The 23,632-nt window shown below is 35.4% G+C and overlaps 1 protein-coding gene across 1 annotated transcript; it reads left to right on the top strand.

The window, feature by feature from the left end:
• The first annotated feature begins 987 nt into the window (after positions 1–987).
• Positions 988–22,650, top strand: gucy1b1 (guanylate cyclase 1 soluble subunit beta 1). Its single transcript, XM_005807142.2, has 13 exons — positions 988–1,126; positions 1,415–1,488; positions 3,909–4,009; positions 4,133–4,251; positions 5,564–5,761; positions 7,491–7,721; positions 7,894–8,010; positions 12,129–12,262; positions 15,559–15,756; positions 18,180–18,417; positions 19,059–19,199; positions 21,326–21,480; positions 21,828–22,650. The coding sequence occupies exons 1-13, from the start codon at positions 1,124–1,126 to the stop codon at positions 21,973–21,975; spliced, it is 1,857 nt and encodes a 618-aa protein (XP_005807199.1). The 5' UTR covers positions 988–1,123; the 3' UTR covers positions 21,976–22,650.
• Positions 22,651–23,632: the final 982 nt, after the last annotated feature.

Genomic DNA, 23,632 nt, shown 5'->3' with positions numbered 1-23,632 from the left:
ATGGTTGTCTTGACAACAGATTCCCCTACATGAAATGTGGATCTCTGGAATTCCTTAAGTGCCATCATGGGCCTCTGGGCTACTTTTCTTAATAACACTGTCCTGGCCTGTCAGGTTAGGTGTCATACTCTTTCCAGTGTCAGATGATGGCTTGAACATTAATGGCTGTTTGGAACATTAATTAAAAGTCATAACGTGGCTTTAAACTTCCCCACAACTTAATCAATGAGTCAGCAAGTGTTTAGTCTTCATGATGCTGTCGTAAACCTTTGAGGCCACAGAACAATTATTCGTACTTGGATCAAATAGCACCCAGATTGACTCCTTTTTTGCTAATTGGACATTTTCTAAAAACCATCATTAGATTAGAGAAGCTGAATACAAGCATACCAAATGTGAAGTTGTTGTTTCTTTCTGTCAGGTACATTTTTTTATTTTTTCAAATCACGATTAAGCACTATGTCTATTCCACAAACTCACAAAAAACTCAATGATGTTTGCGGTTACAACATATTAATATACAGTATATATACAGTATATATATAATAAATGACATATGAACAGTTTTAGTGATATTTTTATGTTAAGAAATTAAAAAATATTTCAAACGTTCAGAAAATTGGATAAAAATTCCAATTTTCTATATATATATATATATATATATATATATATATATATATATATATATATATATATATATATATATATATATATATATATATATATATATATATATATATATAAACATTTTTGCAAGGTATTCCTATTGCTAACAATTCTTTTACGCCTTAATATCTCACAGCTTACACTGAAGGCTGCATCATAAATATAATCACATACTTACTACAAACAGTTGCCAAGAAAAACAAACATCTGCGAGAATCGCAGGTTGACTAGCATCATCTGCAGCACGTTACCTTCGTCTCTGTTTTGATTGGTCAATCACGGCTTACGTTGTATTATTCCGGATATGCTATTGGACAAATCTGCTGTCCGTTAAGTGCTGGCGAAAATAGTTGCGATGGACTCAGAGGCTCTCAGCATCTGGACCAAACCATGAAGGCTTTGCTTAATTCAGCGGTTTTTTATTGAAAAATAAAGAGGAGGAAAAGCAGCGCCCACCATGGTACGTACACTTTGACTTCTCTCTTCTACCTAAATGCTGAGGAAAATTAGGTTTTCGCCTCGTAGTCCAACCTATTAGCGTTTGACATTTCCTGTTGGGAGAGCAGCGGTTACAAGCTACAATAACTGAATAACATTGTAGTGCTATCCTAAACAGGTGGATACAATCTGCAAATATTTTACCAGCAGATATCCTGCGTGCATAAGCTATATGTAGACATACCTAGCTGTTGGAAACTAATTACATGGGATAATATTGACGTTGATCCTATTTTCCCTTCGTTTCTAGTACGGGTTTGTGAATCACGCCCTGGAGCTTCTGGTTTTACGGAATTACGGCCCCGAAGTATGGGAAGACATCAAGTGAGTTGTATATGTGCTGCTTTCAGATGATTTTTCCGTGTATAGCAGGCTCAAAAGCACTGAATTAGTACAGAGTGAATTCATATTTGCTTGTTAGTTAACGCTGTAGCAACAGTAAGTCTTTCAAATGGCTTATTAGAGAGAAAATTAAAATAGATTTCAAATGATAGAAATGATCTGTTCTGTGTTGGTTCAGAAATATAAAGTAACGGCATTTTAAAATGGAATCTTTATCCTTTTTTAAACATTTCTAGAAATTTTCAGTATGTGTCCTTTGATAAATGTTCTACTTTTTTAGTTAAATAACGACCACTTAATTGACAAGAGAACTCTCTTTTTAATATTATTTTTATTTGAAGTTTCATATGAATCACCCATACATCCATTATGTTCTTAATAACAGTAGTACCAGGCACACTTATATAGTTCAAGTTTCTATGAATCCCGTTACACATACGTATATTTGTATATGAGTAAACATATGACTTGAACATTTAGGTCAGAAACAAATGACTGATCAGTTAAACCAACACACAACAAGAAGACAAAAAGAAAGGAAATACATAAGAAAAAGGCTTTCAGACACATACAATAGAAGCCAATTACATTTCCACAGACCAGCAATGTACTTTAATCTTTCAGGGCTCCTTTTACACGGTAAGACCAAAGACTTTTGGTTTTATAAATTTTTTTCTGGTCTTTTAAAAAAAAGGAATTAATAAACTAACTAATTAAGTTACAATTTTATTTTAGCACTGATTTAAACAGTTTAGTCACTTAATTCCATCATTTAAGTGAAATAAAAAAAATATTTTCTTAATATTACATCAGTTATTAAACCTTAAATTTTTGGATCTTTCCAATTTGCTGTTAGTTGATCATACAAGAAGGTTGGAGACAATTTTAGCACTGCTAAAATCACTGCCTTGTGTCTTTCTGCATGGACTTTGCATGTTCTCCCCATGCATGCGTAGGTTGGCTCCTGGTACTCCAGCTTCCTCTCACAGTCTAAAAATATTAATGATAGGTTAACTGGTCTAATGATTTTCTGTAAATTCTGTCAATTAAATATAGTTCTCTAGTAATACACTTTTAGTAAGTCTCAAATCACTAAGGAAAATCATTTCTTCTTACCTAAGAACAATATTCGTCCAGTGGTGGAGTAGAATAGCTAAAGGAATCGATTTTACTCTGATACTGATCTATACATTTGTTATTTGAAAAGACAACAGTTTTAGATCAGGATACATTGTTGTTTTTTTTTTTGTTTGTTTATTTAAAATTGCCCTGCCTTTCAATGCATATAACATTAGAAATAATATTTTCAAATTCTTTTTATTTGGCATTTCATTTGTCATTTAAAATTATTTAAAAGATTTTTGATCATAAAACTGTTATTTGGATCAGATTATGGGGTAAAATCCAACTTAGAAAAAAAAATGACTGAGAGATGTATGTGATGCTATGCTGACTTAAGTGTTGCTTGACTGCATCAATTGTTAGGGTGGATATCCTGATAAAACAGGAGAAACTGAACATATATGGGTAGCAGCTGAGAATATTGCACTGCTGGTGTTAAGATGCTAATTAAGTAATCATGATTACTTAATTAGCTAGGAAAAACCTTTCTGTTTTGACATCAAATATAAATATAATTATCATAATTTGGAATGCAAGCTGTTGAACAATTTAACCTCTTAACTACTGCCCTCAAAATGTTTCCATGTAAGTCAATTGGAACTGCATGTTGCAAACCTGATATGTTGTGTTGCATGTAAAGAAGGTAATTCCTGTGTGATTATTGTAACAACTAATTATAACAGTAACATTTCTCAGCGTGTTGAAAAATTTGGCTCAGACAAGGTTTGTTTTTTTTCATCTGACTGAACTCAACTTGACCCATCCTAAAAATAGAAGGTAAGGGAAACGAGAGCAGCAGCTGCCTTGTGTAAATGTTTTTAAAGTAGTCAGCCAGTACAAAAGAATTAATGTGCACGGATGTGTGCGATGTCTGCAGATGGGACTCACTTTTAGCTAAAGTGCAGCTTATAAGATTTTGCTCTTTTTCTTACAATGTTATCACAAGCTGACCAAAGCAAGACTGAATTCTTGTTTTCTTTGCAAAACATTTCAAGGTCTGGTATGTTTTTGCAGCTGCAGCACATTCTGATAAGACTGCGGTTGCTCGTCAGGCCTGTAAATCATTTAGCTTCCCTTGTTGTAGCAAAACACTACCACTGATTTTCAAGGCAAATTAGAAAAAACATTTTAATTACACTATAATGTTAGTTAAGACCTTACAGACCAGCTTTTCCAATAGAAGACAAATATTTTGCTATTTCGACATTCTATTAAAAGTAAAATAAAGTCAAAGCTGCTTGTTGAGATGTTTTCCTGTGACGGTGTTTCTGTGTTTGCAGGAGGGAAGCTCAGCTTGACATTGAGGGTCAGTTTCTTGTTCGAATCATATACGAGGATGCTAAAACGTACGATCTTGTTGCAGCTGCAAGTAAAGTTCTGAGTAAGTGACTGCACATTTTTTAATTGCTGGAAAGTGACTAAAAGGGGAATGAAAAAAAGACAAGGAAATAATTCATAACGTGCAGACTGAATCACATGAGTATGTTTTCATCTTGTTTTTCAGAGGTCGATGCAGGAGAAATTTTGCAGATGTTTGGAAAGATGTTTTTTGAATTTTGCCAGGAGTCAGGCTATGACACCATATTGCGTGTGCTGGGCTCGAATGTTCGAGAGTTCCTGCAGGTAGGCTCTTGCAGTAGAGAGACGATGCAAAACCTTTTACGTTTTTGACTTGCAACAAAAATTGTGAAACCTATATACTTAAAATAATACGGTCTTAGTGTGAAAAGCATTCTCTGTGGTTTGGTGATGCTTTATCATCAGAGTAAAGGTAGTGTAAGGCTTTATAACTTTATAACCTCAAGAAACGACACAATCGCACCTGTAAATGCCACTTAGACAGGCCTGACCTGAGAATTTACCCAGAAGCTTTGGACTGTAAAGCAGCTCAGTATCTCTTGGAGCGATTCCTACATCATAACCTCCACCTTTATAGTGCAATGTTGCTCTTCACATAAAAGACTAGTCTTCCTTGCAACCAGAAATAATTAAACAAAAAACTCTGCAGTTGATACTAAGTTTTGGTTTTTAGTTAAAATTTTCAGCAGTGCTGAATAGGGGGAAATTAAGGTGCCGTACAGATCCTTCCAAATTCATTGGCATTTTTGCTGGAAAAAAATCCAGCCCAGACATTTTTTTTTGCATTTTACAACAAGGGAAAAATAATTATGTTAATTTTTTTAATGAAATCACTTAGAAGACCTTTTAAATTTGCATCTAAAGATTTAAGATGTTCCTTTTGGGGTTTTTTTACTTTATTTTCTGTATTGTGCAACCGCAAAACAACTACATGTGCAAACATCTCGCTCACTGGGAGCTGCTTCATGCTGTGAGCCACTAACTGCACAGCAGTTACTGTGAGGCAGAAATGCCGCAGCTGCACAGCAATGAAGGGGAAACAGTTTCTATGTAATAAAGTCTTTGTTTCATGTCAGCAGTAACCTGACAAATAATTCAGAACAGGTGAATATATGTGTTTTGCTGGAGATTACATCACAAATGGTTGAATTAATGAAAGAAACAACTAGAAAATTCAGAGCAATGCAAGGTCATCATTTTTGATGTAAGGGTGTTTTATTCTAAAGAACAGCTCCTTTTCCACTCCACTATGCAGGATGTCCTCTGCGGTTCAGTCGTAAATAATAAACAAAGTTTATACTATCAAAACCTCCTGTTGATTACAAGACTGAATCTGAATATTGTCTTTGTTCAAAGTAAAAATCCTCTTTCCACAAAAGTTATATATTTCACGGCCATCTGCACTACAATAGCTATGTGGTGAGTTGAAGAGAACAGAGCCAAAGAGAGGACTGAGAACTCAGACAGATATTCCATAAGGAATTGTAAACAGAAAAAAAACCCCTTAAACCATTACGTCCCTCTAGTTTACTGTGATTATTTGTGGAAATGTTAAACTTTTCATCTGAATTTGCAGAACCTGGATGCCCTACACGACCACCTGGGCACCATTTACCCCGGAATGAGGGCTCCGTCGTTTCGCTGCACCGACGCAGAGAAGGGAAACAACCTGATCCTTCACTACTACTCAGAGAGAGAAGGATTGCAGGATATTGTGATTGGCATCATTAAAACAGTCGCTCAACAAATCCATGGCACAGAGATAGAGATGAAGGTCAGCATCATTATTTTCCCACGCTGGTGAAAGACACCACGCCAGTGGCGGCTGGTGGTGATATTTGAAGGGTGGGATAGTATATATATATATATATATATATATATATATATATATATATATATATATATATATATATATATATATATAAATAAAAAAAAAAATATATATATATATATATACACAACCGTTGTGTGTGCTGTGAAAGAACAAACCGAGGGGGCGTGGCTAGACGCCTGTCAATCATTCTGAGCCGTGACAGACATTAACACTGAATGGGGCTGTCAGAAGTTAGCCCTTCGGAAAGACCCCAGGATTTTTCCCCCAGGCAATTTGACACCAGGTTTGTTGAAAATTTACCAAAATGTGATACATTATTTCTAAAATGTATTTATTTTTAGGTATTTCATTTTAAGTTGTTTTTACAACTTATTTTAACAACTTTATCGTAAATGTCAGGGAGGGCTTAGCCCTACTAGCCCACTTATCCCTGCACCACGCTAATGGTCCATTCTGCTTCTGCTGCTGCTGATCATGATGATAAATGATGCTGACTTAAAGCCCCCTTCTGATTTATGGCTACAGTGTTCAATAAGGCTTTGAAGTATCTGTGGTGCTTTGTATAAGAATGTGACAATTTATGACTCTGGATATAATTGAAGAGGATCTGATGTAGGGATTAAATAGAAGATCCCCCCTGAAATACTCAAACGGAAACACTGTGATAAATGCAGCTCAGTTTTTGGCTAATGCCAGTGAGTCAGAGGATATTTTTAGATCTAAGTTATAGAGTCACAGGCAAGAGACTGGCTGCTCTTTCAGGGTTTTTTTTCTGTTCCTCTGTTTAGTTTAACTTTGTCTAACTTTTACTGCACATAAAATAGATTTAGACTGGCTAATTGGATATCGACTAAGAAGAATAAGCACCTGTCACCCCTAATGTCTCAACTAGGTGGTATTGGTATTTTTAATCGTATTTTAATGTTCACCCGACAGTTCCCATTCATCCAGTCACAGAAGCTTGTCGTTTTCTTTTTTCCTTCTCAGACATCCATCGAGCTTGCATGGATGTTTCTCCTTATTACAACAGTGACATTTTCTCCCAGACCTAATCATGTTGGGCGGACAAGATAATATTTTTTCAACCGTTGTGTGTGCTGTGAAAGAACAGAAAATGGCAGACGCTCCAAATGTGACACCCAATTTTCTGAAAATATTAGCCACCGTTGCTGTGGAAACAGGGTGCAGAGACTGCAGCTCGACGTCAGTACGCCTTATGCTCATAAACCCACAGAAATGCCATTTATTGCCCTCCTGATTCAATATGGGAGACATGAAATTAACGATTCCCTCATTTAGTTTTTGTAAAGGAGCAATGTGCATGGTTAGGATGCATTTTAGTTTTTAATTGTATTACTGGTATACTTTATTTACTTCTTATGCACCCTGAACCCCCATATTTAATTTTACATTCTTTCAATCTTTTTTTTGATCAGTTTAGTTGTGTAGCAACACCTATCTTTATCTCTTACAGTTAAGACCAACATTATTAATAGTATTAATTATTAATACAAAATAATTTTTCTCTAACCAAGAATATATATAATATACAGTATATACTGTATATAACCTTATAACCTATATATAACCTTCAATAAGGTTGAAGAGGCCACAAGAATTAAAGTGGTGTTGTAGATCCTTCTTTAAGTGATGGATGCTCTTTTTGCAGGTGATCCAACCAAAGAGTGAGGAGTGTGACCACATCAAGTTTCTGATTGAGGAGAAGGACTCTGAGGAGGAGGCGTTCTATGAAGATCTCGACGGTTTTGAGGAGAACGGCACACAGGAGACTCGGATCAGCCCGTACACGTTCTGCAAGGCCTTTCCATTTCACCTCATGTTTGATAAAGACCTGATGCTCACACAGTGTGGGAATGCCATATACAGGGTCCTGCCGCAGGTGTGCATTCACATCCAGCCACATGGCAAATGCCCCTGCAAAATGTGGAATTTGATATTAAGTCAGCACTTGGTTGTTGTTTTCTTTTGATATGTTGGCACAATAACAGTTTCATTTCTCTTTGTGTGAAGTGCAACTAACTCTAAATTGAAAATGTTGCTTTGTTCCTCAGCTCCAGCCTGGTGCCTGCATCCTGCCTTCTGTTTTTTCTTTGGTTCGTCCGCACATTGACTTCAGCTTTCATGGCATCCTTTCCCACATCAACACCGTGTTTGTTCTGCGAAGCAAGGTAGCAGATAGGGCTTTATTTAAGTCCTGCTTTTTGTTCTGAAACATGTCTATATTTTGCTTATAAAGTGCATTGCAAAAGTATTCAACTTTTTCACATTTTGTCATTACAAATTGCAACCAAATTATATATTTTATGAGGAGTTTTATGTGGTAGATGAACAGAGCAATTTGCAATTACTTATGCAAATAAAAATCTCAAGAGTTTTGTTCAGCCCTATAGATAAAATTTAGTGCAATCAGTTGCCTGCAAAATTCTACATGTGAATGAGAAGCATAACTGCACATAACCCTGAACACTCCATCTCTATAGTTTAGAATGGTGGTGACAGCATCATGTTGTGGGGATTTTGTTCTTCTTTGGGAACAGGGATACTGGTAAAAGTTGACTGGAAGATGTTTTGAGCTAAATATAGGGCAATCCTGGAAGAAATCCTGTACAAAGCTGCATAAAACTAATGACTGGGGGAGAAGGTCACTTCCAGCTTAATAAAGATACATGCCACACTTTTCAGATGTTTATTTTTTATAAAAAATAATAATAATTTTTTTAAAACATTTTCTAGTTGTTGAAAACAAATGATATTTTTTCTTCATCTTGTTATCTGCTAGTGTGTGATGAATTGTATTATAAATATTTCAATAACATAGATGTCTGTAAAATGTGCAAAGTTAAATACTTTTGCTAGGCACTGAATATGGATAGTTTTCTAGAGAAATCATGAAAATGTGCTAATGATCAAAACATGTCTTTGTTATTTCTGATAAATTTGGATCAAAGTTTTACATACTAAAATGACTCTATTATGCCTCCTCTGAAGGATAGCATCCTGCCAGGATTATTAGCAACTGCATTGTAATTGTATAGAAAAAGGAAAACTGCAGAAAGGAAAAAGGTGCCTTGATGATGTGTTAAATACATTTAAAGATCAAATGATGCCTTCTTTTTGGAAGGATTTTTCTTCGCATCAAATTCAGTTTTAAATGGAAATTAAACCTCTTGACTCCAACTAATAAATAGATAAATTAATTTTCTCTTTAACGCTGATGCTCAATTTATCAATATAACCAGACTAGCTTGTTTTTTTTCTACTTTATGCCAATCTACAAATAGCCAGGCATATCTTTCAGCTGCTAATTAAATGAAGTTATGCACACTTTTGTTTCATCTGATGGTTCAAAAAGACCAAGCTCATTACTGGATCTGTAAAAGTACAGAAATAGTTGCTCTACTACTGTGACTCCCTGTCAGATTCTGTACAGGTTTATGAAGCTCTTTTCCTGTGAAGTCTGATATGATCAACCCACTGAACACATCAGACTCAATTTTTTTTTTAACTATTTGGGTCCTGAAGTTAAGCACATTAAATCCTCATCGATCTTCCTTTCCTTTTTGATTTGTAAACATTTCAATATTTTGATTGTGTTTACCTAAAACAATTATTAGGCTTAGCAAGCCAAAAACAGTTGTACTTGGTATAGTTATTTTTATCTTAGCTTTTGTCTTTTATTATAGCTACCAAAAATGCTGCAGTTAAGTTTTCTCATGAAAATTAAGTGATTATTTAGTATAGGATTAGTTCATTCACTAGTTGTACTTAAATGTACCGCCAGAGAAATCACTGTAGGTAGAAACGGTTAACGAGTTTCAAACATGGAGACAGCCAGTTGTTAAAGTGAATGGAAGAAATGAAGCTCTGCTCATTGAAGTATTTTCCTGTAAGCTCACAAATGTGTCATTTCTCCCCCAAGCAAATATACCATTATCAAGAGATAATGACTCTTGTTTTCTCATGATAACACATTTTTCTTGTTATCTTGAGACAACCACATAAAACATATTTATAGTGAGCATGCCCGCAATCAGCTTCTGTGAATCATTACTATTACAACAGCAGAAATGATTTCAGATAATGTAAGTGAAACTGTACGGAAGAGGATTAGGGCCACCGAAAAAAAAAAAAAAAGAATTCTGAGATTAAAGTGAGAATTCTGACTTTAATCTCAGAATCCCGAGTTTAAAGTCAGAATTCTGACTTTCTGACTTTAATCTCACAATTCTGACTTTAAACTCAGAATTCTGACTTTCTGACTTTAATCTCAAAATCCTGAGTTTAAACTTAGAATTCTGACTTTAATCTCAGAATCCTGAGTTTAAAGTCAGAATTTTGACTTTAATCTCAGAATTCTGACTTTCTGACTTTAATCTCAGAATCCTGAGTTTAAACTCAAAATTCTCACTTTAATCTCAGAATTCTGACTTTAAACTCAGAATTCTGACTTTCTGACTTTAATCTCAGAATCCTGAGTTTAAACTCAGAATTCTGACTTTAATCTCAGAATTCTGATTTTAAACTCAGAATTCTGACTTTCTGACTTTAATCTCAGAATCCTGACTTTAATCTCAGAATTCTGACTTTAATCTCACAATTCTGACTTTAAACTCAGAATTCTGACTTTAATCTCAGAATTCTGACTTTAATCTCAGAATTCTGACTTTAAACTCAGAATTCTGATTTTAAACTCAGAATTCTTTTTTTTTTTTTCGGTGGCCCTAATCCTCTCCCGTAGAAACTGTAATTACAACACACTTTACATTTATTGACACTCCTTGCAATTATGCATTAAAAGCCTATAAATAAATAAACCTTCAAACTGCTGTGTGAAGTTTCCGCTGCAGTTTTCTAACACTGAGCTTCAGAGTTTGTATAGTTTCTCACTGTGAGTAAAAACTTTGGTATTCATTCAGCCGCAGTTGTGGTTGTTTTAAATGTTTTAATTATTCTCTCTGACTGTAGATTGTTGCTGTTTCATGACGTATAAAATCAACACGTCTTGCTTGACAAAGACCAAAATGTACCTCTTGAAACATATGGTCCACCAAAGTACCCCCTGTGTGTTTCTTGTTTTGAAGAGTGGCTAAAAGAAATGGTCCTCTATGCCATGTCACAGCAAGAAGTACTGGATTACTAATTTAGAGCTCCTGGACAATTTCAAAAAGGCAAAGTATTTGTTAAAAATACTTCAATAATGATTATTTTATTTCAACAGTTAGAAGTAACTGTAATATTTGCACTAGTTATTTTGTGGCACTTCTTTGAATGTAGTCAAAAGAAAAATATTTCTTACTAAAATATTTCTTACTAAATTTTTGACAGTGAGACTATGTTGCTGAAATAACATATGAATTTATTTTAAGGCCTTTTGCAAAGCTTTAGCAGGGGATCCACGGACTCACTGAACTTGTGACCTACTATTGTTATATTGCATAACATGCTCTTCATACTTCAAAATAAATGGTTTGTCAGTGGAACATTGCTGAGATGATGAAATAATAGAACATTTGTGAAATGAGATGGAAAATCTCTTTCAAGTTTAACTTTTTTTTACTTGAGAGATAAACAAGAACCTCTTCAGTCCTCCTTATCAGGAGAATGTAGCTGTTCATCAGAGTTTTTCCTTAAAAGGACTGGAGTTATAACAGCTTGTTGCTGTTGATGGATCAAATGCCGGATCTCAAAAAACACCAGTAGTCCAGAAAAATATTTGTTTTTATCTATAAATTATGCACATGTGGCATAGTAGAGTTATAGTTTCAAAAATAAAGATGCTGAACTGTGCATAATGGGTCGTCTTAAATATTAATAAGGTCACTGATATTTTTAGCACCAGCATGGGGTTTAGCAGTAGCAGTGGGTTTCATTGATGCCGTTAATGCAGACGACATCTATGTGAATACCTGAAAATATTGGAATGCACTTCATGATAGGAGAAAAATGTTTATTTTATGTGAATATTGCATACTCTGACAAAAAAAATTAAATAAAAAACTTAAGCAGTATAGAGGAAAGTGATTCAGAGATTAAGAAAATGTTTTTGTAAGACTTTCTATCAAGATAAAGAGAACTGTTTAGGCTTCCAGTTAGACTCACTGTATGTAGATTATAGTCCTTTAAAATAAATAAATAAATAAAACACCAGCGTTGTGACGGAGGAGTTCATCATATTTTGTATGCATTAAAATCTAAAATTCAAACAAAGGCTGCCAGGTTTGAAGGAGATTTAGAAAAGAACATACAGTGTAATGTAATATTCATAAGTGTGATGTATTCCTGACAGGAGGGCCTGCTTAATGTGGAGACTGTGGAGAATGAGGATGAGCTGACAGGGGTGGAGATCAGCTGTCTGAGACTGAAAGGGCAGATGATTTATTTGCCAGAGGCAGAGAACATCCTTTTCCTTTGCTCGCCCAGGTAAACCTACTGCGCTCTCTGTTTTCACACAAGCTACAGCTGATATGTGCACTCAAGCCACAGCTCTGCTTCACACACCTCTTTCAGGTGAATTATGACCTCATGTACCTCATGTCTCAGATAGGTTTCAATTAACAGCAGGGACAGATGAACTAATGAAAATAATTGCTGTTTGAAAGTAATTTATTCATAATTTACTTTTTTTGTAAATACATCATTACCTTGATTTCCTGGTGTGCTGGTGTTCGTCACATAACTGGTTATCTTAGGAGAGTAAAACAGTGAATATAATTCTGGGTTGCCATTTTTGATTGGAAATACAGCCTTACTGGTCACAGATTATTTGCTGGATATCTGAAATGAAGATTAACAAGGTAGTTTTTGAACCCTTTTCATTTTCACTCCTCCTTTTGATCATGCTTTATATTTTGGTTCATAGCTCACAAAATAATATTCTAAGACCTTGTCCTGGCCCACATTGTCCCTCTCCCACTTTACCATACCTTTTCCTTATTACCTGCCTGTAGCAGAGCCTGCAGGTGCGATCTCAACTACCAAGAAACAACAAAACAATAAATACATCTGCAACAACTAAAGCATAGCAAATTATTGACTTGCATCCTCTACACAAAGGTACAACAAAAGTCCGCAATTTCTCCTAGAAAAAATTGAACATGTTATATATTTTCTAATTGTTTTTGTTACGCTGAAGGAGGATAGCTGTCTGACCAAATGTCTGACACTTTCTTTCCAAATGTATTTGTTCATCCCTCCAAACAATTTAATTCATGTGTTCAGAACACTTTCATGTCCACAAGTGTGTAAAATCCAGCACTGAGGGGTGCAGACTGCTTCTGCAAACGTGTAAAATAACTGGTCACTCTTAGGAGATCAGTGATTTCCATTGTGGTAACAATACGGGATGCCAACTGAAACTTTCTCACTACTAAGTATTCAACACACCGGTATTAGTGGTATTATATCAAAGTGGAAATTAATTGGAGCAACTGCAATTCAAAGTGGGAGGTCATGAAAAACCACAGTGCGAAGTCAGCAGTATAGTGCCTTGAGGTTGCTTTCTGCAGAGTCAGTAACTGTAGATCTCCAAATCTCATGTGGCCTTCAGATTAGCTCAAGAACAAAGCGTACAGAGCTTCTTTGAACAGTTTTCTACGACCAGCTGCATCCAAGCCTTTAGTCACCAATGCTCTTGTAGGTAATCATTGTTCATCAAAAACCATAAGCTTAGATAAAGCAGAAGATTGCACTTAAATTCAAAATGAATAGATAGAAGATTCCTGACGTAAATACTGTATATGTTTGTTTGATTTTTACTTAGGGACTAAAATAAAATCTAGAAAAAACGACAGTTTTTTCTAGATTTTGCAGACCAAAATACACAGTCCAAACTTAAAGTTACATCTCAATTGCAAGCTTTGAAAAAGCTAATAAACGGCTCGGTATCAGGTGAAAACAGACTAATCTGAACTAAAGGTTTAACTTGAAGGAAGTAGATTATTGAGTAGAGGAAAGTTATGGCTCTGCATGCTTTGAATGTAAAAGGTTCATGTTGCCAGATTGTTTCACAGCAAGGTTAGAAGTGGGTGGACTGAATCCCACAGAGGGAGGGAGGTCAGCCATTAATATCCTGGCTGCTTCACCTTTAACTAGAGAGTAATTGCTTGATTCTACAACAAAGTTTAAAGGGTATATATTTGGACTTTAGCTGGTGATTTAGTTTCTTAAATCTTTTTTTTTGCAGTATGCATTATCTTGTCATATTTCACAAGGATACGTCTAAGCCATGCAGGTGATATAACAAATGTTTGAAGAAAATCATCTGTAGCTCAAAAATGTTGCTGTTTCCACAAACATGAAAACAAGAAAACACCCAGTCCACTGCTTCCATGAGATATTTGCTGAAATACTTCAATCTTAATTGTGTTAATGCAATTTAACCCTTATTAGCCTCCAAGTTTAACAGTCAGGAAGCAAATTTTCTGAGAACAGGTGAGTGAACTGCATGGAGTTGAAGAAATGTGCTGTTGCTGAAGCAGACTGTTGGTGAGAAGAGACTGTTCTGTTAAAACAGTTCATTATATAACCCAGATTCACTGAAGGGAGTCGATTTGTTCTGACAGAGCCAAGCATGAAGGCTTCACAAAAATGCAAAAGTGAGATTAGAATATATGTGATGAAGAATAAAATGTTACAATCTCTTCCATTTAAAGTTCTGAACAGTTTGTGGCATTATGACCAAAAGCTTTAATGTATTGGATTTGGATTGTCTGTGATGGACTATAACATAAAGCGGTGTGTCAAAGGGAAGGGGGAGGAAAATATTTTTAAAAAATGTATTTGATGTAACCATGGTTATGTTTTGACCATGCAGTTGTAGTTTTGACTGCATGTTTATGGTAGTTTTCCCACTGAATGGTGAACCTTTGCCCCATTCTGAAGTCCTTTGTAGTCTTTACTGGATTTTCTTCCAGAATCTATATCTAGATCCACATATCTTCCCATCAACTCCAATCAGCTTCCCTGACCCTGATAGAGAAAAGGATAACCACAGCATGATGCTGCCACTACAGTGTTTCATGACAGGGATTATGTGTTTCAGGTGCTGTGCAATGTTGGATTTGCGCAGCACATAATGTTTGCACATGAGCAAAAAAGTTATAAGGACTATAAAGAACATCAAAATGTCTGTACCAAATATATTGATATAAATTTCTGTTGCAGTGCAGGTATTTGATTTTAAATTTATAATTTTTTTTTCTCTCCAGCCTCTTATAAACACAAATGTAGTTAAATGGTAAGAGAGAAAAAGTAGAGAAGAAGATGATAAGTACGGTAGGTAGATACTTGGGATAATTCATTGTGGTCTCCATGACCATTTTGGGGAATTTGCTGACATAATTGTTGCAGGAAAGTGGTGTTCTGTGGCCCTTGTCCGATTTGTCTAAACAGGCTTTCAAATGGTTTTGCTAAAAGGTGCCCGACCAGACAAAACTAACTCACAGGAGCTAAAAGCATGAACAGTTTCTATTCATCTTATCATGTCAAGCTGTGTCTGACCTCACTGAACAAGATCATTTATTAGGAGGCAGACGGCTCTGCCAGAATGATGACATCACTGCTCCATGATCTATTTATTTTATACCCTCTCAGAGAAGAGTCTGTTTAACCAGAGAAGTGCATTTATCAGTTTATATATAAAAATAGCTATAAAATTAAAGTAGTGTTTAAGTATTTTCTCCTTTCTGTCTCGATTTGCTGCATGTTTCTGTGGTTAGTGTTATGAACCTGGACGATCTGACGAGGAGGGGGCTCTACCTGAGTGACATCCCACTACATGATGCCACGCGTGACCTGGTGCTGCTGGGGGAACAGTTTCGTGAGGAGTACAAGCTAACACAGGAGCTGGAAATTTTGACGGATCGCCTCCAGCACACACTGCGGGCCCTGGAGGATGAAAAGAAGAAGACGGACAGGTATACCTTTTTGTTTTTTACATTAAAATGAGTTAGCTTTAACCTCACAACCAGCACCCTCCACTATTATTCCTTCCCCAGGTACATATGTGTACAAAAGATATCAGTGGTTGTCACAGAGATTTGGTCAACCTTGAGATTATTTGTCTCAAGTCTTATCTGAGCAGTTGTGTCTATTTGAAGCCCTTGTACCTTTATTTAGGAAGCCCCCTGCTACAGTAGTACAAATTTTGCCTGCAAGTATAGCTGTCCATAGCAGATAGACAATAAAAAAAATTAAGCAAATTAAAAGGATCTTAAAATAGAAAATTTTACAGGGTATTTGTTTTTTTCAAAACCAGTTTTTTGCTGTGATTTTAATTTTATCATAACTACAATAACAAACATATCATGATTTTTTCACTGAAGTAGAATTGTTTTTTTATTTGTTCTCTTGGGACTTAGTTTTTTTCTCGCTGAATAAAAGCACAGAAATAAGTGTGAGATTATACTGCTTAGGTTTGAAATAAATTTGTTCTTAAGGCTTTTAACGCATTAACAGAGGGACCAATAAATGTCAATGGCACAGTAAATTGCAGTTGAGTCTTTTAATAGTGGAGCTATTGTATCCACCTAATCTGAATGGCACGCAAATTAATCTGAATGTCAGTACATTAGATCAAAATAATGTTTTTCACCAATACTACTAACAGTTACATATTTAACACATAATGGCTCTCAGTTTTCTTCTTTTTTCTGTTCTGTCCTTTTTCATGTTACAAAATAAATAAGAATAAAATCAGAAATGCTACTCAGTAGAAAATGGGTTAAACAGAAGCAAGAGATTTTGTAGGTGCAATTTCTCCTCTAAAAATGATCACACTTATAATACTTTTTTTAACATTTTAAGAAATTTGAAGCACCCCAGTTTAAACACTACTTCAGAGGTATGCTTGAACATTTTCCTACAGTTGGGCACATGTTGTAGCAGTTCCTACAAACCAAAATATGTAATGATAGAAAAAGAGGGGGAAAACCACTTCAGATATCAGTAAGTTAATTAACAAAGGCATGAATTTCACAGAAGAACATGCCTCTGTTAATAATTTTGAATTTTTCTTTTTATAAGTGAAGCAAACTTTTGTTACTATAACTCAAAAATTGGCTGACAATTGTCAGAAATATTTATAAACACAGGAAATTGTGAAATGGAAAATGTGATGCAGCCCTTTGACAAAAAGCTTTTTTATTATTATTCGCACCCACTTCAAGGACTGTATGCAAACTATTTCTCTGTAGTGTATCATTTAGGAAATTAATTACATACAGCAGCCTAGTTATTATCTCAATGCTGTGAGTCAGCCTCAAAGTCATTTTGTTGCAACGTGGCTGTTAAAACAAAGTGTTAGATTGTTCATTAGTGCATGTTGTAGTGCGATGTAAAAAAGAAAATAGAAGCTGTGTGAAGGATTCCCTTTTAAGGTCAAACCCCAAACCAGAAACAGTTGAGATACAGAAACAAACAGGTCTCAGTCTCGTTGTGCTGTCATAATGCTGCATGGCAACAGGAGCACCTGGGGTCGGACTTTATTATGCAGGTTGATATTTACCAAAGCTAATCTTCAGGCCCTGTTAGGATTAAAACGGTTTAGAAGTTGGCCTGTCATAGCAGTAGGCAGGAGCTGGATATGATCACAGCAGTGGAGCATGATGGTATTTTAGACTGTTGTGCCAATTCGTTGCCATTGGATAGCTATAATGTTATTCTATGCATAACATTATAGCATCTCGAACCACGGAATAAAGTTCTCTTAATATTTAAATAAGCTGCAGGTTGTTTACTGCTTTAAAGGTTCTTATGACTATGCATCTCAATAGATCTTTGTAGGGTTCATTTATTACAGTACTAATCAGATGGCCTCGTTTTATATTGTAATTTTAGGAGCAACAATATTGTCAGTATTAAGAGCCTCTCAGAAGAAAAGCGTTAGACTCAAATATAGTGGTGGTAGTTTGATGGTCTGGAATTTTGTGTGACAATTCAGGAGAGTTTTTGACATCAAACTGAAGCTGATTTTGCTCTTCATCAGACAAAAACACAACATATTTAAACTACAATTTTCAAATGAATTTGAAAAACATAATATATTTTGACCGGTTATTGTTATGTATCACATCCCCTGCTGCTACAAGTGTATTGCACCAGGAAAGTTATTTTGCTTTTAACAAGGCAGCCATGATCTAACTGTTACCATAGTAACACCACCCTGTTTTTTTTTTATCTGAGAGCAGCTTGCATGGTGAAGCTACCAAAAGGTAGTGGGAGAACAAAAGAGATTCTGATACAAGGATGAACTTCAGTCTGGAAGCCCTGATTCCTCGGCCCCCCGCATAACTGTGTGTCTGCTCTGAATAATGCCTTTTGCGCCTCTTCTTCTTTTCAGACTGCTCTATTCTGTTCTGCCACCATCTGTTGCCAACGAGCTGCGCCACAAGCGCCCCGTCCCGGCGAAGCGTTACGACAACGTCACCATCCTGTTCAGTGGCATCGTGGGATTCAACGCTTTCTGCAGCAAGCACGCCTCAGCTGAGGGAGCCATCAAGATAGTTAACCTGCTCAATGATGTTTACACGCGCTTCGACATCTTGACAGACTCTCGGAAGAACCCTTATGTATACAAGGTTGGAAACAAGAACGTTACCACCGCAGTTTATCAGGCTTTTGTGTAATCTTATTTCGGACTAAGAAAAACAGGCGGGATTAAAACAAGGAAGCAAGAATAATTTTGAGACGACAATTTCTCTTCTGGTCCTCCAGTTATTTGTACCAATTTGATTAATAGTAATTATACAATCTTGCACATACAACTCAGCACAGGTATATTTATATCTTGTTTTTTTTTTTTTTTTTCATGACTACCACTAACTCCTAAACACAGTGGAGTTTTACAGGGTGACTGCACAATTTTATAGACCTGGTGCAGCAGATTTACACTCCAGGCTTTCAGACAAGAATGCACTTTGAGAAGTCAAACAGACCCTGGCACTTCCAGGGGATCGGCTTCACTACTCTGGGTCACCAAAAGAAGTAATATTTACTCGACAAACTGAATGGCTTGGTGGTCATGGGGTATTAGCAGGACTCAAGAGAAGCCCTAATTGTCTTGTAGCTGATGTAAGTGTTTATCACGAGCTGTTTCGGTTAATTCTGACCTTAACAGAGGTTCCCTATATAAGATGAGAATTCTGTAAGAAGCGTAAATAAAGAAATGCACTTTAACTTATCATGCCACATTTAAATGGGACTTATCTGTCGTTTACAGGTGGAAACAGTTGGTGATAAGTACATGACAGTGAGTGGTTTGCCAGAGCCTTGCACGCACCATGCCAAGTCCATCTGCCACCTTGCCCTTGATATGATGGAGATAGCAGGACAAGTCAAAGTGGATGATGAGCCAGTACAGGTGTGATAAAGAAAATAGAATATAAAAATAATATTGAAATCTCACGGAATATGCAGCTAAGCATTCATACACTATGCTTTACACTTTCAGAGGCAGAACCATGGAAGACGATTTTAAGACTCAGCAAAAAAAAATGTTGAGTGACATTAGGTGGTATTATCTAAAATGGTATTTTGAAATAATTTTAGATAATTTGCCAAACTCCTCTACACTTATTAGTATCTGTGGGAAAAGTGTGTAAAAAGCCATAAAATAAATGGATGTTTTATTCCTATGTTCATTATTTTTTTCTATTTAATCAATGCACACAGTTCCAGTTTAATGACAATGTTTTTCAAACTAAGTTACATTTGTGACTGAAAAGTTTTGTTCTGGTACCCCTTCTAAAAATCAATATCATAATATGTATGGCAAAGGTATTCAAGACATGTTCAGTACTTCTTCAATGGGTGTTAAATAGATTTTGTTTGTGTTAATGATCATTAATCAATTGGTGTACAAACTGATTGCTGTTATGAAAAAAAAGTATGATTGCATTGATTGTAGTTTTCTGGCCGATCATCGATATTGAAAACGGAGTTACTGATTTTGACCTATACTCATTGGTTTCTGTACCGAATGAGTTGGAAAGTTAGCAACAGTGAGCAGATTATTGTTCAGAATATCCCTCTCTCAGAGCCTTGTGGTGGTAGAAAAGATCGGTGGATAAGGTCAGTTTCTAATGTAAATATTGACTGATTGTCGATCGCCTAAAATTAACAAAATCAAGGTCGATCAGTCTGTGCATTTCAAAAAAATTATCCCCCCTCAAATCCCAAAAGCCCAAGTTCCTAAGGGAAACACTGAACTGTAAAATAGGATGGATTTATTTGACAGGTTTTACACATCTTTATCTAGAGTGCTAACGACTGACTACGTAACATAGTAGATATATAATATAATAGATTGGCACTTTGTTTGTTTTTTTACTAACAGTAGGCTGGACTGTAAGTGGGTTTTCTTTCTCTGTGAAATGGTTTTGCGTTGGTGAAACAGTTTGTCTGTTTTGGCACATAATTTAATGATTGTCCGTCTGTTTTCCTTCACATATTAATTATTTCTGCAGCTTTTTTAGCAATGCATCTGTTACTTTGGCATAGATGATACAAACACTCTGGAGCTCTGGTTTTTCTACTGTTCATTAATTTTTGAATTAATTTTTGAATATCTATGCATCCAGACATTTTTTTTTTCATTGTAATAACAGGTTGGTGGGAATCTTAAAACATTTGTTTAATGGACTGATGTCAATTGTTATTGTAACTTTGACTGTTGAAACCTTCCACTGTAAAATAATATCTAGGTAATGAAAGCATGTTTACTGTACGATGTGGCTCTGGCAAAAAGATGAGTCCGGTTTATGTAGCAGGAGCTCGCTCAAATCGTCTCATGATGCTGGCGACGAAAATAGATGCTTGTTTTGTCCCAGACACTCACAGCACATCTATGCTTTATGGTAAACAAGCACTGACAAGTGCCCACAGCTCTGAGGATAAATCTTAGTGTCTAAGTTGTCCTTCCTGCAGATTCAAAGGCAATTATCTCAAGAAAAACTGAGATAAGTTCTAATTTTGTCCATGGAGCACAAATTCCTGGCAGGGTGAATCTTATATCCACCCACTAAATGTTGCACCTTTTTATTTGAAAGCTAAGAGTTGTGTGAACAGACTGAAAAGGCAAGAGAATTATAATAATTGTTTGCAAACCTAATATAACCTGAACCCTTCTTTATCTTAATGCTTTTAATGTTTTGAGACATTTTTTCTGCAGTTTCTGTTTCTTTTTTAAAGATATTTTTTTGGCTCTAGTGGCCTTTATCTGACAGTGAATTCACAGAAAAGTTGGTTATGACTGAGGGGGAAGACATGCGGCAAAGGTCAACAGGCTGGGAGCTCAAACCGGCACAACAATAACACCCTTTTTAGTTTTTCAGGAAATAAATTTGACTTTGGAAAAAACATGTATTCGTGTTTGTAGCACTCTACAGTTTGTCCAGAAGCTGAAATTGTTCTGTTGTGTTTTTACACTTTGGTCAAATTATTAGGAACATATTTTGATGTCACTACTTTTTATCGTTTTTGTTCAAGATCACAATTGGGATCCACACTGGGGAGGTGGTGACAGGTGTGATTGGCCAGAGGATGCCCAGATATTGCCTTTTTGGAAATACAGTCAACCTTACAAGTCGAACTGAGACGACAGGAGACAAAGGAAAAATTAATGTCTCAGAATACACTTACAGGTGAGTCTTAGTAATCCTTTGTTATTTATCTGTAGAAACCAGCCATCTTTCAAAGTCCTACAAAACAAGCTTGAATTTTAGTAGCAGAAACAGAAAAACTGAAATCAAATATTTAAATCTAGTGTATGTCTAACTGATAATAACTTAGTTTGATGTAACGTCACACATTTCTTTAAAAACTTTTCGTTAATACATTCATCTAGTTTTAACTCTACCTTTGTGGGGGAATTATCCCTTAAGCTGCACACAGATTATAATAATTCTATGTTGGATATAACAGATCAAGGTGTATGTAAAACAAGAGCCAGCCATAAACATGGCGTGTGGTTTTTGACGTTGTACTCTAGGTGCTTGCAGTCTGCGGAGAACGCAGATCCCCAGTTTCATCTGGAGTACCGCGGCCCCATCACCATGAAAGGAAAGAAGGAGCCGATGAGGGTGTGGTTTCTTTCTAGGAAGACCAACGACACAGAGCCTCCGGCAGTTAAGCCGTAAACATAAAAACACCGAGTGTTGTTCAGAGAGGACTACAGCTCTGTAAAGTGTGGTGTTATTATAAACTTCAGATGAAAATGAGTGAGGGGAACATTAAAATTAGTATAGGTATAGAAATATGGATATTTTTAGTACATAAAAAAAGTGTTTCAAAGTGTATTTGAACTTGTATTCTCACCCTTCCATTTTCTCCACACACCTGATTCATTACAACCTCACTGTAGGTTCTAGAGTTGCGCAGTATTAATAAGTCATATAGCTTGGTACATTCAAGTTTTCTTTAATTTTTTTATGATAAAGTGTTATACACTAATAGGTAAATGATAAGCTAAACATTTAAAATTAGCCAGACAATATTAGTGTGCCAAATGTTGGTGGTATTCTCATGTGACTTGTGATTGCCAAAAAATGTGCAGTTTACATTCAGAACAGCTTGTTTGCCTCATAACGATAGATCATGTTTTACATTTAGCAACGACAATGATGATGAAAATAAATCTAGATGTGGAAGGTTCTGTGTTTTTGTTTTCATCTGCGGTTTAGCAAGAAAACTGTAAGAAGACGATACAAGATAAAAGGTTATTTTTAAGTCACAAATAAAAAGTGTTGTATTATTATGTATTTCACATAAATATTTAGGTAGCATCATCAATAAACATTAATACTAGTTTTATATATTCTCTTCACTTGCCTCATTATTCCTTAATGTCACTTATTTTATGTTTGTTGCTGTAAAATAATACAGCTGAACAGAATCTCTCAGTATCCTGCAAATAATGTCTTGGCATATATTTATTTTTTGTTTTATTTTATCTGGTATTTATTCTTTTAGGCAAAAAAAAGTTATTTGAGAAGTAGTGATCATTTGTAAAATTGAAAAATAAATACATTTAACTTTAAATCTGTTGATTTGCTTTCATCATTTTAATAAATAAAGTAAAAAGTTGTGTGCTTTATATGTTGAAAGCATTTATTATTTTTATTAGTACTTGTTTATGATCTATTTTTAATGATTTACTTCCAGTACATTTAAAATATTCTTACAGTTTTTTGTGCAAGACCAAATCAGTATTTTTCTAAAAAAAACTGATTTGGTCTTTAAGTTCTTTGGGGCTACAAAACATGCCTTAGAAATGTATATTTCTTTATCAACTATTTGTAACTTCAGAACTTTACAAGAATAAATATGAGCATAAACAAGATAATTTAAAGAGTGGTCATCATTAGAACGAGGCAATTTTGATTTGTAAGACAGTCCTATACCTGCTTTTAAACATGTTATAGTTTTTTAAAGTTCTCCATCTAGTGGATGATCTGAAAATCACATGATAAAATGGATCATTAATGCTTAGTCATGAAAAACAACCTTGATGCATTAAGCTCCCCCAGTTCCAGTAAAAATTGTCCATAGGGTGGAATTGTGGTGTTTCATAAACAAATAGCCCACTGAGTGCCCAATTTTGAATTTATAGTGGTTTGTCTCTAATCACCCAAAGTCATAATTACACACAGACTCAAATATTTACAAACGCCCACACTGTTTTTCTGATTAAATGTGTCTTGGCACACCACACTCAGTTTATGCTGAATATCACTTTTCTTATAAGAAATAATATAAATAATTCTGTTTTTCTGCATAGGCCTGACTTTAAGGCAT

Source organism: Xiphophorus maculatus, chromosome 5 (genome assembly GCF_002775205.1).
Source record: "Xiphophorus maculatus strain JP 163 A chromosome 5, X_maculatus-5.0-male, whole genome shotgun sequence".
NCBI lineage: Eukaryota > Metazoa > Chordata > Actinopteri > Cyprinodontiformes > Poeciliidae > Xiphophorus > Xiphophorus maculatus.
This window is presented reverse-complemented; position numbering and strand designations above follow the sequence as displayed.

Bases quoted from the DNA above. Each gene is read 5' to 3' on its own strand.
- gucy1b1 (XM_005807142.2), top strand. The intron at 4,252-5,563 runs GTAGGCTCTTGC...CTGAATTTGCAG, and splicing joins ATGTTCGAGAGTTCCTGCAG to AACCTGGATGCCCTACACGA. The intron at 8,011-12,128 runs GTAGCAGATAGG...TATTCCTGACAG, and splicing joins TGTTTGTTCTGCGAAGCAAG to GAGGGCCTGCTTAATGTGGA.